This window comes from Pelobates fuscus, chromosome 12, assembly GCF_036172605.1.
Source record: "Pelobates fuscus isolate aPelFus1 chromosome 12, aPelFus1.pri, whole genome shotgun sequence".
NCBI lineage: Eukaryota > Metazoa > Chordata > Amphibia > Anura > Pelobatidae > Pelobates > Pelobates fuscus.
In genome coordinates, this window is record NC_086328.1 from 90,517,460 (window position 1) to 90,534,658 (window position 17,199).

Consider the following 17,199-nt stretch of genomic DNA (forward strand, 5'->3'; position numbering starts at 1 on the left):
TTTTAGCATTATGGGGGATCTTATTATCTATACTCATCTCTTCATAAAAGGAATGGTATACTTGATGAGTCTGGGAGGATACCGTATCAGTCTCTATCCCTATAAATAATACTGTCCCAGGATCTAAACCCGTCCCGTATATTTGAAACCCAAATAAATTGCCATATTTGTCTAAGAACTTGTCGGGGTTATTTATAAGTATATGGACTGGGTTGCATTCCATAGACTTACAATATGGGCTAGTCGGCAACTTAGTCACTATCATGTCCTTGTCTACTGTCTGTCCCCAAGTTGCCCACCCCACACAAGACCAATATGGGCAAAAGTTATACTCTCTATTTGGGCATCTAGGACTCACATATTTATTTTTACTACTGGGACAAATATATTTATCATTAGACCCATACGTCCTCTCCCATCTAAGATCCCCACATACATTCCACGGCTTTCTACCACTTGATCAGGGGCGGACTGACCGGTCGGGCACTTCGGACATGGTCCGAGGGCCCGGCCGGGAGGGGGGCCCGCCATCAGGGGGCCCGGCCGCCCCTTTAAATGCTGCAGCCGCCTGAGCGCTCTCTTAAGAGCCTCAGGCGGCTGCAGCTTCTCACCTCCCCTCCCCTGTAGCTGTGCGGTCCGCGGTGCCCGCCGGAGTGATAGGAAGGTGCTCAGTGTGCACCTTCCTGTCAGTCCGGCCGGGTACAGGAAACAGAAACTCCTGTTCCGCACGGAACAGGAGTGTCTGTTTCCTGTACCCGGCCGGACTGACAGGAAGGTGCACACTCAGTGTGCACCTTCCTATCACTCCGGCCGGCTTCGCGGACCGGAGTGCAGCTCGGCCACGCTACAGGTCGGGGTGGTGGGGGCAAGAAGGGGAGGGGGGGGGCAAGAAGGGGAGGGGGGGGGCAAGAAGGGGAGGGGGGGGGGCAAGAAGGGGAGGGGGGGGGCAAGAAGGGGAGGGGGGGGCAAAAAGAGAAGGGGAGGGGGGGGCAAAAAGAGAAGGGGAGGGGGGGGGGGCAAAAAGAGAAGGGGAGGGGGGGGCAAAAAGAGAAGGGGAGGGGGGGGCAAAAAGAGAAGGGGAGAGGGGGGGCAAAAAGAGAAAGGGAGGGGAGGGGGGCAAAAAGAGAAAGGGAGGGAAGGGGGGGGCAAAAAGAGAAAGGGAGGGAAGGGGGGGCAAAAAGAGAAAGGGAGGGGAGGGGGGGGCAGAAAGAGAGGGAGGGGAGGGGGGGCAAAAAGAGAAAGGGAGGGGTGTCAAAAAGAGAAAGGGAGGGGGGCAAAAAGAGAAAAGGAGGGGGCAAAAAGAGAAAAGGAGGGGAGGGGGGGCAAAAAGAGAAAAGGAGGGGAGGGGGGGCAAAAAGAGAAAGGGAGGGGAGGGGGGCAAAAAGAGAAAGGGAGGGGAGGGGGGCAAAAAGAGAAAGGGAGGGGAGGTGGGGGCAAAAAGAGAAAGGGAGGGGAGGTGGGGGCAAAAAGAGAGAGGGAGGGGAGGGAGTAAAAAGAAAGGGGGGGTAAAAAGAGAGAGGGGGTAAGAAGAGGGGGGTAAGAAGAGGGAGGGGGGGTAAGAAGAGAGAGGGAGGGGGGTAAGAAGAGAGAGGGAGGGGGGTGGGGGCAAAAAGAGAAAGGGAGGGGAGGTGGGGGCAAAAAGAGAAAGGGAGGGGAGGGGGGCAAAAAGAGAAAGGGAGGGAAGGGGGGGGCAAAAAGAGAAAGGGAGGGAAGGGGGGGCAAAAAGAGAAAGGGAGGGGAGGGGGGGGCAGAAAGAGAGGGAGGGGAGGGGGGGCAAAAAGAGAAAGGGAGGGGTGTCAAAAAGAGAAAGGGAGGGGGGCAAAAAGAGAAAAGGAGGGGGCAAAAAGAGAAAAGGAGGGGAGGGGGGGCAAAAAGAGAAAAGGAGGGGAGGGGGGGCAAAAAGAGAAAGGGAGGGGAGGGGGGCAAAAAGAGAAAGGGAGGGGAGGGGGGCAAAAAGAGAAAGGGAGGGGAGGTGGGGGCAAAAAGAGAAAGGGAGGGGAGGTGGGGGCAAAAAGAGAGAGGGAGGGGAGGGAGTAAAAAGAAAGGGGGGGTAAAAAGAAAGAGGGGGTAAGAAGAGGGGGGTAAGAAGAGGGAGGGGGGGTAAGAAGAGAGAGGGAGGGGGGTAAGAAGAGAGAGGGAGGGGGGTAAGAAGAGAGAGGGAGGGGGGTAAGAAGAGGGGGGTAAGAAGAGAGAGTGAGTGGGGGTAAGAAGAGAGGGGGGTAAGAAGAGAGGGAGGGGGGTAAAAAGAGAGGGAGGGGGAGTAAGAAGAGAGAGAGAGGGGTAAGAAGAGAGGAGGGTGGGAGTAAGAAGAGAGGGGGAGTAAGAAGAGGGGAGGGGGTAAGAAGAGGGGAGGGGGGTAAGAAGAGGGGGAGGGGGGCGGGAGTAAGAAGGGGGTAAGAAGAGGGGGAGGGTGGAGTAAGAAGAGGGGGGAGTAAGAAGAGGGGGGAGTAAGAAGAGGGAGGAGTAAGAAGAGGGGGAGGGGGGTAAGAAGAGGGGTAGGGGGGAGTAAGAGGAGGGCAATTGCCCCCTCCCCTGTCCGCAGGCACCATGCGGGCAGCTGGCAGGGGAGGGAGGAAGAGAGGACCCGGGAGCTCAGCCTGCAGCTCCTCTGGGTCCTTCTTGCGCGAGCACAGATCGTTGCCGCGGTTACCACGGCAACGTTACGGCTCTGGCGAAAGTAAACTCTAGCCCTGGAGCTACGGGCTAGAGTTCACTCTCAACACTGTGACCACCAGGGATTCCTTCTGGTTGCAGTGGTGAGAGTGAACTCTAGCCCCATAAACACACTACACCCACACACCATACACATTCACACACTGCCCCCCATACACACACACTGCCCCCACACACACCATACACATTTACACACATTGCCTCACACACACATACACTGCCCACCCATACACACACAGCCCCCCATACTAACATTGCCACACACATACACAGTCCCCTCATACACACATTGCCCCACACACCCTACACATTCACACACTACACCCCCTCACACACACTGAACCTTTCACACACACTGCACCCCTTACACATTGCACCACTGCTCCTATACCCTACAACAGCCTCATATCCCAGCAGACCCCAGGTAAGTTGTCAAACTGTTCTTAAACGGTTTGACTACTTACTCTGGGAGGGGGGCCCGGCCCTCCTGGCACCATAACGACTACACAGAGCAGTAGTGGTTATTGTGCATGGATTATTTCTTTAAATAATCTCCAAGTGCCCCAGTAGCCAGCAAGCCAGCCAGCCCACAGGCCAGCCAGCCAGCCTACAGGCCGGCCAGCCAGCCAGCCCATAGGCTGGCCAGTAGCCAGCCAGCCAGCCCACAGGCCACCAGTTAGGCTTACAGCCAGCAAGCCCACAGCCTGCCAACCACAGCCAGCAAGCCACAGCCTGCCAGCCAGCAAGCCACAGCCAGCAAGCCAACAGCCTGCCGGCAGTAGCCAGCAAGCTCACAGCCTGCCAGCAAGCTCACAGCCTGCCCAGCCGCAGCCAGTAAGCACACAGCCTTCCAGCAAGCCCACAGACTGCCAGCCAACAACAGTAATTAAGGTAAGAGGAGCCAACTTGGCCTAGGTATCAGCGAGCTATGTTGTGTTGCTATATTGTGAATAGGAACCAGAGTGTTGGAGAGACCCCCCTCCAGGCCCCATTAGACTCCATTGTAGTCTCTAATGGGACCTGGAGGAAATTCTTTATAACACACTCTCTAAAGGACACTGAGATAGCCACTGCTAGAATACTCCCCCCCTCCATGGCCCATTAGCCCTCAATTGTAGTCTCTACTGGGGCCTGGAGGCGACTGTTTCCAGCAGGGACACTGAGATGGCCTCTGTTATTAAGACCCCCTTCCAAGCCTATTAGACTCCATTGTAGTCTCTAATAGGGCCTGGAGGGGATTCTTTCTAACACACTCTCTAAAGGACACTGAGATAGCCTCTGCTAGAAAGACCCCCCTCTATGGCCCATTAGCCCTCAATTGTAGTCTCTACTGGGGCCTTGAAGGGATTATTGCACTTTTGTTCCTTGTGTCTAAAGATTGTGTAGGGTGTGGCTGGAGGCGGTGCATGGAGGCAGGACATGGGTGGCGCTTGCTGCAGAGTATGGGTGGGGCCTGTAAGGGGGCCCTTGATTTATTTTGCCCGGGGGCCCTGAGGGTTCTCAGTCCGCCCCTGCACTTGATATCGCCTTACATGCATCAAATAGCAGAACACCCGAAGAATGTACGGATTCTAACACCGTCTTGTTAATTAGGGTCCCCTGAGGATCTCCATTCCTGAGAGTCAACCAAATTGTACGGGGTTGATACTCTGGACTGAAGCACTTAGGTTCTCCTACTCCTAAATGGCACACACTATAGTCTATATTTAGGTATCTACATCTCGATACATCTCCTTTACACTCGTATTGTGATTGCCAAATTAGGGTTTGGGAAATATGGTTACCTGTTCTCGTAGTCTTAATGCATACCTCACAGCTAGGAGTGTCGGTACCTCTACCTTCCTGAATATAAAAACACACATAAATAAACACTATCAAAGACACATCTTTCGCCGTCATCCTCAGTCTTCGTCCGTGCGAAGGCACCTCAGCTTCCAGGATGTAAGGGCTGCAGGGAATGGAGTTCTGCTCGTCTTCACAGGTGTCCCTTCGAGACTTTCCTGGCTTATATACTATGTGCTGGTAAGCGGACAGGCTTTATTATGGCCGTCTAAAACACTCACTTCACCAAATCCCTGTAACAATAAAATTTGTAATCCACACGATTCCTCGTTACTCCGACTGAGTAGTGCGTTTTAACCGGATCTTGCAGGGATTCTCTGGATCTGCTGTAACTTGCCAAGAATCGATTGCTGCTGGTTTAACCCTGGAGTGATGTATCCACGGAGTCACTTCGGCTACTTTTATCGCTGTAGGGGTAGACAAAAGAACAACATAAGGACCTCTCCACTTGGGCCCTAACGGTACATTATTCCACTCTTTAATCCACACTTGATCTCCTGGATGGTAACTATGAACTGGGGGATAAATATTCACAGGTAATCTATCTTGTACCCATTTCTGTACCTCCTCCATAGTCTTACCCAACTCTACAACCTGCTGCCGGGTAATTCCTTCTCCCAACTGACTCAAGTCCCCCCTTAAGTTACCAAGTACGGGAGGTGGTCGCCCATACATGATTTCAAAAGGAGAGAGGCCCATCCTTCTGGTAGGGGTACTGCGGATTCGCAATAGAGCTATGGGTAAGAGAACGTTCCACTTAAGTTGGGTTTCCTGACACATTTTAGCCAACTGGTTCTTAATAGTTCTATTCATTCTCTCTACCTTACCAGAACTCTGGGGTCTATATGCAGTATGAAGCCTCCACTTTATACCAAGCATATGAGTCAGTTGTTGTAGGCACTGGTGAACAAAAGCTGGACCATTGTCCGATCCTATAGAACAGGGTAGTCCATATCGGGGTATTATTTCTCGTAGCAGGAATCTCACAACTTCTCCTGCTTTCTCTGTACGAGTAGGACATGCTTCTACCCAGCCTGAATAGGTGCACACAATTACCAACAGGTAACGATGTCCACCCGATTTAGGCATCACTGTAAAGTCTATTTGTAGATCGGACATGGGGAGTCCCCCCATAAACTGGACTCCTGGTGGCTTTACTGGTCCTTGTCTTGCATTATTTTTAGCACACGTTACACATCTTCGTACAATGGCCTGAGTCAAGTTGGACAATCTTGGTATGTATAAATGTTTCCTGAGAGATTCTTCTGTACTGTCTCTCCCAGAATGTGTCCCGTTATGATAGTTTTGGACAATTTCTACCGCTAGTGATGCTGGTATGACTATTCTTCCATCTTCTAGCTGATACCACTTGTTCTCCAAATACTTTCCTGGTTCAGTCTTTAACCACTCCTCTTCTTGAGCTGTATAAACTGGAGTCCATTGAGACAGTGGAGTTGGTATAAGAGCAGCTATATGCCCCACATATTCCTGTCTTCCTGATTCAGCGGCACGCTTAGCTGTACTGTCTGCCATCCGATTTCCCTTGGTTACATCACCATCTCCTCTCAGATGCGCTCGACAATGTATGATACCGACTTCTTTCGGCTCCCACACTGCTTCCAATAGTTGTAGGATTTCAGCTGCGTACTTGATTTCTTTGCCTTCTGAATTCAGTAGTCCTCTTTCTTTATACAAAGCTCCGTGGGCATGAGTGGTTAAAAACGCATACTTAGAGTCCGTATAGATGTTCACTCTTAAACCTTCAGCCAATTGTAACGCTCGTGTCAGTGCTATCAATTCTGCCTTTTGTGCTGATGTTCCTTTCGCCAGTGGCCGAGCTTCTATCACCTTGTCTATTGTTGTTACTGCATATCCTGCATAGCGGATCCCTTCTTTCACATAACTACTGCCGTCAGTGTAATATTGAACATCGGGGTTCTGGATGGGAAAATCACGAAGATCTGGTCTACTTGAAAATACTTCATCCATTACTTCCAAACAATCATGTTGACTTTCAGTAGGTTGTGGCAAAAGGGTAGCTGGATTTAAGGTGTTTACAGTCTCTAAATGCACTCTTGGGTTTTCACACAACATTGCTTGATACTTGGTCATACGGCTGTTACTAAACCAATGATTTCCTTTGTAATCCAACAACGTCTGTACTGCATGTGGGACTCGTACATAAAGTTCTTGACCCAGAGTGAGTTTATCGGCTTCAGCTACTAGCAGGGCGGCTGCAGCTACGGCTCTTAGACAAGGTGGAAGTCCGCTGGCCACTGCATCCAATTGCTTAGACATGTAGGCAACAGGTCTTTGCCATGATCCCAAGTACTGTGTCAATACTCCCACAGCCATTCTTCTTTGCTCATGTACATACAGGTAGAATGGTCGTGTGTGATCAGGTAGACCTAATGCTGGGGCACTCATCAAAGCCTTCTTCACATCTTCAAATGCCGTTTGCTGTTCTTGAGTCCATAAGAAGGGGTCGTGCTCTGTACCTTTGATAGCTGCATACAGAGGTTTTGCCAGTATCGCGTAGCTGGGAATCCATATCCTACAGAAGCCTGCTGCCCCCAAGAATTCTCGCACTTGTCTTCTATTCTTGGGTATTGGTATTTGGCAGACAGCTTCTTTTCTCTCTGGCCCCATAATTCTTTGACCTTCAGATATATGGAATCCCAGATATTTGACAGTTGGCAAACACAACTGAGCCTTCTTTCTAGACACCTTGTATCCTGCCTTCCAGAGAATGTGTAGTAGATCGTGCGTCGCTTGCTGACATTTTTCTTTTGTAACTGCTGCTATCAACAAGTCATCTACATATTGTAACAATACACACTCTCCTGGGATGGACTCGAAATCCAGTAGATCTTGACTTAGAGCTGAACCAAATAGGGTAGGTGAATTTTTAAACCCTTGGGGCAGTCTTGTCCAGGTCATTTGGCGTTTTGAGCCCGTTACAGCGTTTTCCCATTGGAAAGCGAAGATACATTGACTTTCTGCGGCAATTCGGAGGCAAAAGAAGGCATCTTTGAGATCTAAGACTGTGAAGTAAGTAGCCCCGCCCGGAATTAAAGCAAGCAGGTTATATGGATTGGGCACGACTGGATGTATACTAACAACCGCATCATTGACTGCTCTCAAGTCCTGCACAGGTCGATACTCATCTGTACCGGGCTTTTGAACAGGCAGCAATGGGGTGTTCCAGGGGGAAGTACAGAATTTTAGGATACCATACCGTATGAACTTATCCAGATAAGATTGGATGTTCTTCTTAGCCTTCTGCGGGATGTGATATTGTCTTAGGCTCACTGGATAAACCCCAAGTTTTAGTTCGATTTTAATAGGTGGAATATTGCGGGCCAGTCCTGGTGGGTTGTTCTCTGCCCAAACTCCTGGTATGTTGAATAAGGACTCATCACTCCTAGGGTTTTGGCTAGTCAACACTGTATAAAGTCGCCACTCTTCTTCCTTTGGTACGGATAATGTCATAATACCTGAAGGTCCATTAAACTTTAAGGATGTTGTTCCATTTGGTAGGAACGTAATCTGCGCTTGTAATTTAGATAGCATATCACGTCCCAGCAATTGGACTGGACATTCAGGCATATAAAGGAATTGATGTTTTACTACGTGGCCTCCCAATGTACAGAGTCGACTTTTAAGAACCGGTTTTTCAGCACTTCTTCCAGTTGCTCCTATCACAGTAATAGTCCTTCCAGATGGAGGAGCAACTAGATTAGTCACCACTGAATGTTCAGCACCAGTGTCGATCATGAACGCACTCCTTTTTCCCCCTATTGATACATCGACCATAGGCTCCGCTCGACCAAGGGGGATGGAGCCCGGTCGGTATCAATAGTCCTCCATGACCGTGTCAGCCAATCCTACAAAGTCCCTACCTTCTCTATCGCGGGACCTTTGCGCTGCTGGAATATACCTGTCTTCCCTAACACTTCCTCTGTTCCCATTACTCCCTCTATTACCATTACTCCCTCCGGGGCCTCCTCTACCTCTCGCTCTGCCTCTAAAGTTTCCATAACCTGTCCTAGGTCTGTCTCTCTCAGACTGTTCTCTTCGCGGACACTCATTTCTCCAATGCCCTTCTTCCTTACAGTAAGCGCACTGATTTCTACTTAGAGGTTCCTCATTCCACTTACTATCGCCTCTATCTGGGCCCCGTCTATCTACGCCTGCGATCGCTACAGCTAGCATATCAGCCTTTTTACGCATCTTGCGCTCTTCCTCTTTCTTACTTTCTGTTTCCCTATTCATATAAACCTTATTCGCTACCTCCATTAGTTGGGTGATGGACATACCTGCAAACCCTTCTAACTTTTGTAGCTTGCGCTTAATATCTCCGTAAGCTTGGCTGACAAAGGCGGAGTTCACCATTCGGGAATTATCTGCGTCTTCCGGATTAAAGGGGGTATACAAGCGGTATGCCTCCAATAATCGGTCATAAAAGACACTGGGCGCTTCATCGCTTTTCTGAATCACCTCAACTGTCTTCGACATGTTAATAGCTTTCTTTCCTCCTGCTTTCATGCCAGCAATTATAGCGTCTCTATAGGCTCTGAGTTGGACCATATCAGCACCATTTACGTTCCAATCGGGATCGGTGTTGGGATAATGTGTTGCGGCCCATGCTGCTGGATTAGCTTGGTTCAAAGCACGGGCTCTATCCTCTAGTGCTTTAATGGCTGCTTGGTTAATTCTTGTCCTTTCCTCATTGTTAAACAAAGTCATTAATAACTGCTGGCAATCAGCCCATGTCGGATTATGTGTCTGTACTATTGAGGTGAACAGATCAGTCATAGCTTGTGGTTTCTCAGTATACGAGGAATTGTGGGTCTTCCAGTTTAAAAGATCGGTTGTAGTGAATGGGACATATACGAAGACTGGGTCAGCATGTGCCATTTGACCTGCGGCATCGATATAGGCTGACCCGGGATTCAGGCGAAGAGGCATCTGATAGTGCTTTAATTGTTGGGTACCGGTCAGTTGTCGGGTCTGTATGGGGCTACGTAGAGGGGCGTCAGTCATGGGTTCCGGTCGGGGAGAGATAGGGTATGGGGATGTGGGAACTTGGTTTTGGGAAAAGGTTGTAAATAAAACACTTCGAGTCGAGCTAGATGAAGCTTGACCGGAAGTCTGAAGTGGCGCCAAATCAGGATATTCGGATTTAATGGGGGTTGGTTCTGATTCCGGAAGAGGAGATTTAGTACGAGGGGGGGTGGATTCTGTACTGGAGGAGGAAGCGGAAGTGGATGGGGGTAATGAGGGGAGGGTTGCAGGACTTCCTGCATTTACGTCACTTCCTCTTAACGGAAAGTAAGGGGGCGGCAAAGGGATCTCGGACTCAGGGGGCGTGTCCAAAATGGGCCTAACACCAGTCCTAGTGGACAAACAAGTCCTAGCTACCATGAGGCGACACTGCTCCTCGTGGCATGTCTGAAGCCATTTTGGCGAGTCATTTACGGCCTGTCTCCAACAATCAATATAAGGAAACTGGCCGTAAAGTTCAGGCCTACCTGATACAGCCACGTGTAAGCGCTGTACCAGAGTTGGATCCAAACTGCCACGTGGCGGCCATGCCGCAACCAAAGTAGGCCACTCCCTAGTACACAAAGTGACCAAACGTACAGGAGACATTTTAACCCCAAAATCACAAGTTTTGAATCCCTTTTTAAAATTCTTCACCATACAACCTAAGGGATCCGGAATCGTTGACTGCGACGCACCCATACTTAACAATGGAACGCCGTCGACAACGAATACTATACACGCGTACTATTCAACAGTCACACCCGTTTCCTCTGGCAACAGCACCACGTGGTACAGTTACCAAGTGAAACGTACACAATAATACAATAAACACTCAGGGAATTCCCGTACACACACAGCTGTTACACCAGTCACTATATAATCAATATTATGCCCTTTGGCGTAACTATACAGTCACCCACGCTATAATTCTCTATATACGAATTACCCGTCTATAACACACCCCAGTAACATCGTCTTTTACAAATAGCGGTTACAGTACGGTTAGCATAGGTCAAAGCACAAGTTAAGGTCACAATACAATTATTAGTGGTTATGGTGTTAAACATGCAATAGACGACAATGATTAGTACTTATATACAGTGTCAGTAAATATACAGGGTTATGGTACCGTGCACTATGATACAGCAACACACTATTAACACTCTCGCTAGACGGCTGAGCTCGCGCTATCTAACAAGATATACACTTTACTAAACAATCGTTAACACATTTACAATTCCCAACTAAACTATTGGCCAGTACCTTGAATGGACTACCTAAAAACAATCTACATACGTTTTGGTTAGCCACACTGCCCAATCACCACATATATAGCGAGCTAGAGGACCGAATTTACACAGACGCCTCTTAGTCGCACTATCAAAAGTCTAGTGGGTTCCAAATTTACACGCCTTCCCACTTAGCCCAGATAGGTTGAGAGCTAGCGAACCGAATTTACACAGACGCTGCTTAGTCTCCCGGTCCCTCCGACCTAGCGAACAAAATATACACCCTAGAACGCTAGTCTAGACAAGACACCGGTGTCCGGCTAGGGCTATTTACACCAGAGCCCCGCCTGACTAACAGAATCAAACGGTCTGACTAAAGAGCGTTCGATCGAGCGGTGCGCCTTCGCTCCTTCCCTCCGACAGAGGGGGCAGATACACAGATTCAAAACCCCTTTGGGCCTACCGCACAATCGGTATACCCCTAGTGGGTCCTGCCGTCTAAAACAGCAGTTGTCTTACCTCCTCGTTCCTGAACCTGAGTTCACACTCATCGACGGGGACACCCCAGCACTTCTTACGTAGAGGCCGATGATCTCCTGGACAACAGACCAGTGGCGCCGAGACGAAGGGAGGTCCACGCAGAAGTTCAGGGGTGCAGCCGTAGAGAACGTGGGCAAAGATAGACCGTCTCACGCCTCTGCCTCTCAGCTACCGTTGAACGATGAGCTTCCCGGCCAATGCACCAAATGATACCGGAGAAACTGACGGAAGCGAAGCACAGAGAGATGGACACAGGTTTCTTCAGGAAGGAAGAGATTCTTTATTGGATCACCGATCGGGACTCAGAGGGACTAATGTCACCAAAATACAGCAAGTTCTGAGCCCCGGACAATAGTGCAGGCTCCTTATATAGGCACATAACTCCTCCCATATTAAGCTCCACCCGCACATTCTCTTAACCAATCAACACAAATAAGAATTAACTTCCTGTTTGACCGCATGGCTTGTCCAGCACAATGGAGGAGGGGAATACCATATCCTGTATTCTTGCACATGCTCCGTACACTACTGATCGTATCTTGCCACGTGCAACCAACTGATCGATACGTCAGCATATGCACGTACACATGCCACGTGGTAATCTCGGCCTACTAAATTTATTTTTACCGAGATTCCACCACAAAGTCACTGGCTTGTTAAGGGCTCATATTGTGTTATTTGGAAGGGATCTGCACCAGTGGTTCCATGTGGATGTGTAAAGGTTGTAACTGTTGGATAGGGAGACAGAGGGGTGCGCACACACACACACTGACAGGGGCATATGCGCACACACTGACAGGGGCGCGCACACACTGAAAGGGGCTCGCACACACACACGCTCTGACAGAGGCATAGGCACACGCACAGGCACACACACACACTGACAGAGGCATAGGCACACACACACACTGACAGAGGCATAGGCACACACACACTGACAGAGGCATGGTATAAGCACACTGACAGGGGCATACACACACTGAGGTGGGCATACACACACACACACTGACAGAGGCATACAAACACACATTGACATACACACACACACTTTCTCAAACACAAATCTAAATTTTTTTGTATTTTTATCCACCCAGTCTCCCTACCTTTTGGGAGTGCTGAGTGAACGTTCCCTGGGGTCTAGTGGGGCTGATCTCTCTTCCTGTGTGAGAGGGAGCAGTAATCTACCATGCAGCTCCTCTGCTACCTATGATTTTTGCTCCCGGGATCATTAGCACGAGGGAGCAGAGAGGAGCCGCTGAAAGATCACTGCTCCCTCTCACGCTGCCCCAGCCGACCGCCTTGATGCTCCACTGAGCCGACCGCCTCCATGAAGCTTAGGGTGGCTGGCTACAATGCTCACTCAGCCGGCTGCCTCCATGAAGCTCCAGGCGGCTGGCCACAATGCTCACTTAGCCGGCCACCTCCATGAAGCTTAGGGCGGCCGGCTACATCGCTCACTTAGTCGGCCGCCTACATGTTCCCGCGGGTGGGGACAGACGGCTCCATTATTTGCCCAGGCAGGCGTTTTAGAGAAAAAGTTGACAAATCCCAGTCGCCTTGTTAAAATTTTTAGTCGCCAGGGGATTTGTCGAGACTTGCTGTAGTAGTTGGGAAGTCTGTTTGCCTCTCTGTTTCTTATGTGCGGATGCTATTTTTATAATTGTGCCTCTTATTGTGCACTTATGAGCTTCCCATATGATCGGATAGGGTGAGTCAGGTTGGACATTAAGTAAAAAGTATTGGTTAAGGTCCAAAATGATTTTGGTCTGTACCTCTATGTGGTTTAGGAGTGCGTCGTTAAGTTTCCACTGGGCCCTGGATGGATGTAAGGAGGGGATTGTTACTGTCATTGATAGAGGTGCATGGTCTGAACAGGTAATTGGCTAGTATGTGCAAGAGGATATAAGGTTGAGGAACCTATGAGGGAGGAAGAACAAATCTATCCTCGAATAGGAGCCTGACAAGTGCAAATAGAATGAATAGTCCCTCTCTGTGGGGTGGCATGTCCGCCAGCAGTCATAGAGCTGGTGTAAGTCTAAGAGTTTTTGGATATGGTTCCTTACTGAGGAGTGATAGGAATGTGCCTGAGAGGTTTTGTCCAGTGCCCCATCCAGAGATATACTAAAGTCACCTCCCAAGATCAGAAGGCCCTCCTCAAAAGTTTCTATTTTTTTGAGGATCTTTCGGACTGTGGGGAACTGCTTTCTATTAGGTAAGTATATATGTTGGCGAATGTGGCCATAGTGTGCCCTACATATCCTTTTAAGAAGAGGAATCTGCCGCTGTCGTCTGCGCTTTGGTCTTTGTATGTAAAGGGAAGATGTGAGTTCAGCAAAATTGCCACTTCCCTACATTTTGACCCTGTATAATTGCTGAAGTATCCCTTTGGATAATATTTGGTTCTGAGAGGGGGTGCAGAGTCTTTGCGGAAATGTGTTTCCTGGACAAAGACTAACTCTGCCTTGTGTTTGTGGTAGTCGGCCATATGCCATTTTCAGGGGTATTTAATCCCTGTGCATTGTGTGAGATATGGAACAGGGATGCCATTATATAGTGGCATTCAATTTAAAAGAAAATAGCAGATGTGGAGGTTTGTACATTTTTTTGCTATGAACCCTACACACCGGTGGCAGTGTCCTCAGCCAGTGCAAGAAGAAGATCAGCTCAGTTGCCTGCAGTCTGCAAAATGGCTGATGGCAAGGAGCAGGCTGCATGGGCTCTTGGCAAATTTAAGCTGTCTGTTGGTAATTCACCCAACAGCTGACAGGTTAATGTCATTGCTGATTCATTAAATGTTAATAATGCTGTGGTCATTGCCATATCCACAATGAAGAAGGTGTCATGTCATTTATGGGTAACGGGTGGGAAGTGGGTTTATTGTGATCAACAGTCATGGACATTGGGAGGGCGTAATCTACATTGCATATTGAAAGACAGTGGAACACATTGTACACTTGGTACTTAGTCACCATACATCTTATTAATATAAATTGATTTGCGCCCCTAATTATTGGAGTCGATTCAACTTAATTTATTGTGGACATGACTTTCTGTTCAACAATTCTGGAAACAAGTGCAAATTACTATTAAGCAGTCCACCCAATTTTTACGACGCTGCGGCCCCAACCTTGTATTTTCTTTGCCCTACAGGTGTGCACAATTTTTTTAGCAAAATCTATTTGTCCAAGGGACTAAAGTGGAAACCCAATCTATTTGTCCACAATGAGAATCTAGTTATACAAGTTATACAAGTCTGAAGACCCTGCCTAGATCCCAGGACTTTGACATAGTTATTTACTAAACGCTGAATTTTCTAAAATGAAATCCAAATGGAAAAACCAGCTGACTTTTTAAACATATTCCAACTCAGCTATAGTCACCACTGGCTATTTTTGCCTTAGTTTTACCATTCAGTTTAGTTAATCCTCTTGTCTCTCCTTCTGTTCTTCCCAAGGAGGGAGTGTGTGTTGGCTGGGTATAATGCTTGTAATTTATTGGCTACGTGTAATATGTGTCTGTGTGGGTGTGTGTCTGTGTGTGAGATGGGTGTAATGGTAATATGCGGTGTGTGTTCTCTGTATGTAATTTGTTTGTGATGTGTGTGCCGGCTGTATATAAAGTGTGTGTTTTCGCTGACTGTATCTAATGTCTGTGTGTGGTGTGTCCTGGCTCTTTGTAATATGTGTGGTGTGTGCTGGCTGTATGTAATGTGTGTGGTGTATGCTTGTTATATGTAACATGTATGGTGTGTGCAGGCTGTCTGTAAATGTGTGTGTGTGTGGTATATGCTGGTTGTATGTAATGTGTGTTGTGTGTGCAGGCTGTCTGTAATGTGTGTGTGCAGGCTGTCTGTAACATTTGTTTATTCTTGCACATTCTGCATAGCATTTAGTCTCTGTGGTATTCCCTGCTTCTGGGCAGGGGGTAAAGCAGGGAAGATCGTAGAGACTAATTGTTAGTTTTCAAACACTGTCTGACCCAAGGTGTAGGCATATGGGTGATGGATCCGGTCATAAAATCGCTTTCCTTACAAAACTTGATGAAATGTTTACTTTATTAAAAAATGTTTTTGAGGTGACATTTGACCTTCAACATTAATATACCACATTTTAGTCTGTGTATTACAGATTTTACATTTACAGCTCCTAGTTTGGTTCTAAAATACATGACAAATAAAATACGTAACGTATATGCCTGAATTATATAAAAGCTCGAAATATTTCTGCCTAACCTACTTGACAAACGTACTGCTTTTCATGATAAGGATCAAAATCTTGAAAAATTCACCAGTGGTAATCTTGCAATAGTTCGAACATCTGAGGAACTAGAAAAGGTTTAGCAGTTGTCACAAGGACCATATAAGGCAATTTATATACTGATAGGCAGGATGTCTAAGAACCCCTGTCAAGCACATCACGGAATAATGCAGATGGACTTCTATTCAAAGCTGACACACAGCTGAACTACGATTGGGAACTAAAAAGCCAGTTTGTAAAGTCCGATATTGCCCAACTCAGCTATAGACGTATAACGATTTTGCAAATGTATAATTCAGTTTACCACATTTTACTGTTCAGTGAATATACCTCGGAGTTGTACCCAAAAGCAAGCTGCAAATATATTAGTTTACTATTATTGTGATTTGAAAGGAATTTCTTCTTTTTGCAGTGACATAATCGGGCAGCTGTAAGTGTGTTTTTTGAACGGAAAGTTAACAGGGATATTCACTAAAGTGAGGATTGCCTGGAATTCCAAGTGAATTCAAGCTGAACTTTGGTTAGTCCTAAATAGCCAAATTAGAAAGAATTTTCCATGTCAATTCTGTTTTCACTTTGCCTAGTTTGCCCTTTAACTTGAAATTCACTTTGAATTCACGACAGCTCTCGCTTTAGTAATTAACCCTGTGAGTCTTTACAATTTCAGGGTAACAAAAAAAAAATAAAAAATTGCATTATCTTAATGTCTTAGAACATAGAACACAGAGGCATGTATACAGACAGGAAGCACTAGAGAAATTATTGAACTTATGTTAACCCTTTTTGCTTTGCTAGACAACCAAATAATATTTTAATCTTTCTGTTTAGATTTCTGTAAATATATTTCGGACACTTCCTCCTACTGATAACCCGGAGTTTGACCCTGAAGAAGATGAGCCAAATTTTGAACCGTCGTGGCCTCACCTGCAGGTAAAAAAAACAGCAGCTTCAACTTCATACCATTTTCTTCATTAGGCACTTAAAGGGATTCTGTAGTGCCAGGAAAACAAACCCGTTTTCCTGGCAACTTAGAATCCTGCAGTGCCCCCCTCCCTCCTGCCCCCCATCCCACGTCGCTGAGGGGGTTAAAACCCCTTCAGACACTTACCTGAATCCAGCACCGATGTCCCGCGACGATGGGTCAGGCCCGCCCACGCTTCCCCTCACACCGTTGTCCGCCAGCGGGGGATACCTAATGCGTATGTGTGGCAATGGTGAATTCCGGCGACGCTGGAGGTCCTCATGCATAGCGTTAGGACGTCCAGCGTCGTTTAGAGCACCAAAATGTCCCTCTAGTGGCTGTCTGGTAAAAAGCCACTAGAGGAGGAATTAACCCTGTGAGGTAAATATTGCAGTTTATAAAAACTGCAATAATTACACTTGCAGGGTTAAGGGTGATGGGAGTTGGCACCCAGACCACTTAAATGAGCTGAAGTGGTCTGGGTACCTACAGTGTCCCTTTAAGAGACCAGTCAATGAATATTTGTCCTTATTCTTATAGATATTACTGCATTATTAAATATCCCACTTATTCAGTGTTTCCCTGACCCAATGAGACATCATGCCCTGTTCAACACGATAAGCCTATCAATATATGTATTTAAGAAATA

General features: G+C 47.6%; 1 protein-coding gene across 2 annotated transcripts in view; it reads left to right on the plus strand.

The window, feature by feature from the left end:
• The window catches only part of PPP2R5B (protein phosphatase 2 regulatory subunit B'beta), a 120,939-nt gene that overhangs the window by 62,904 nt on the left and 40,836 nt on the right, over window positions 1–17,199 (plus strand). For both annotated transcript variants that reach the window (XM_063438021.1, XM_063438022.1), the window contains one exon: window positions 16,418–16,519. In XM_063438021.1, coding sequence (XP_063294091.1) covers window positions 16,418–16,519 — 102 coding nt within the window. The remainder of the gene's footprint in view (window positions 1–16,417; window positions 16,520–17,199) is intronic.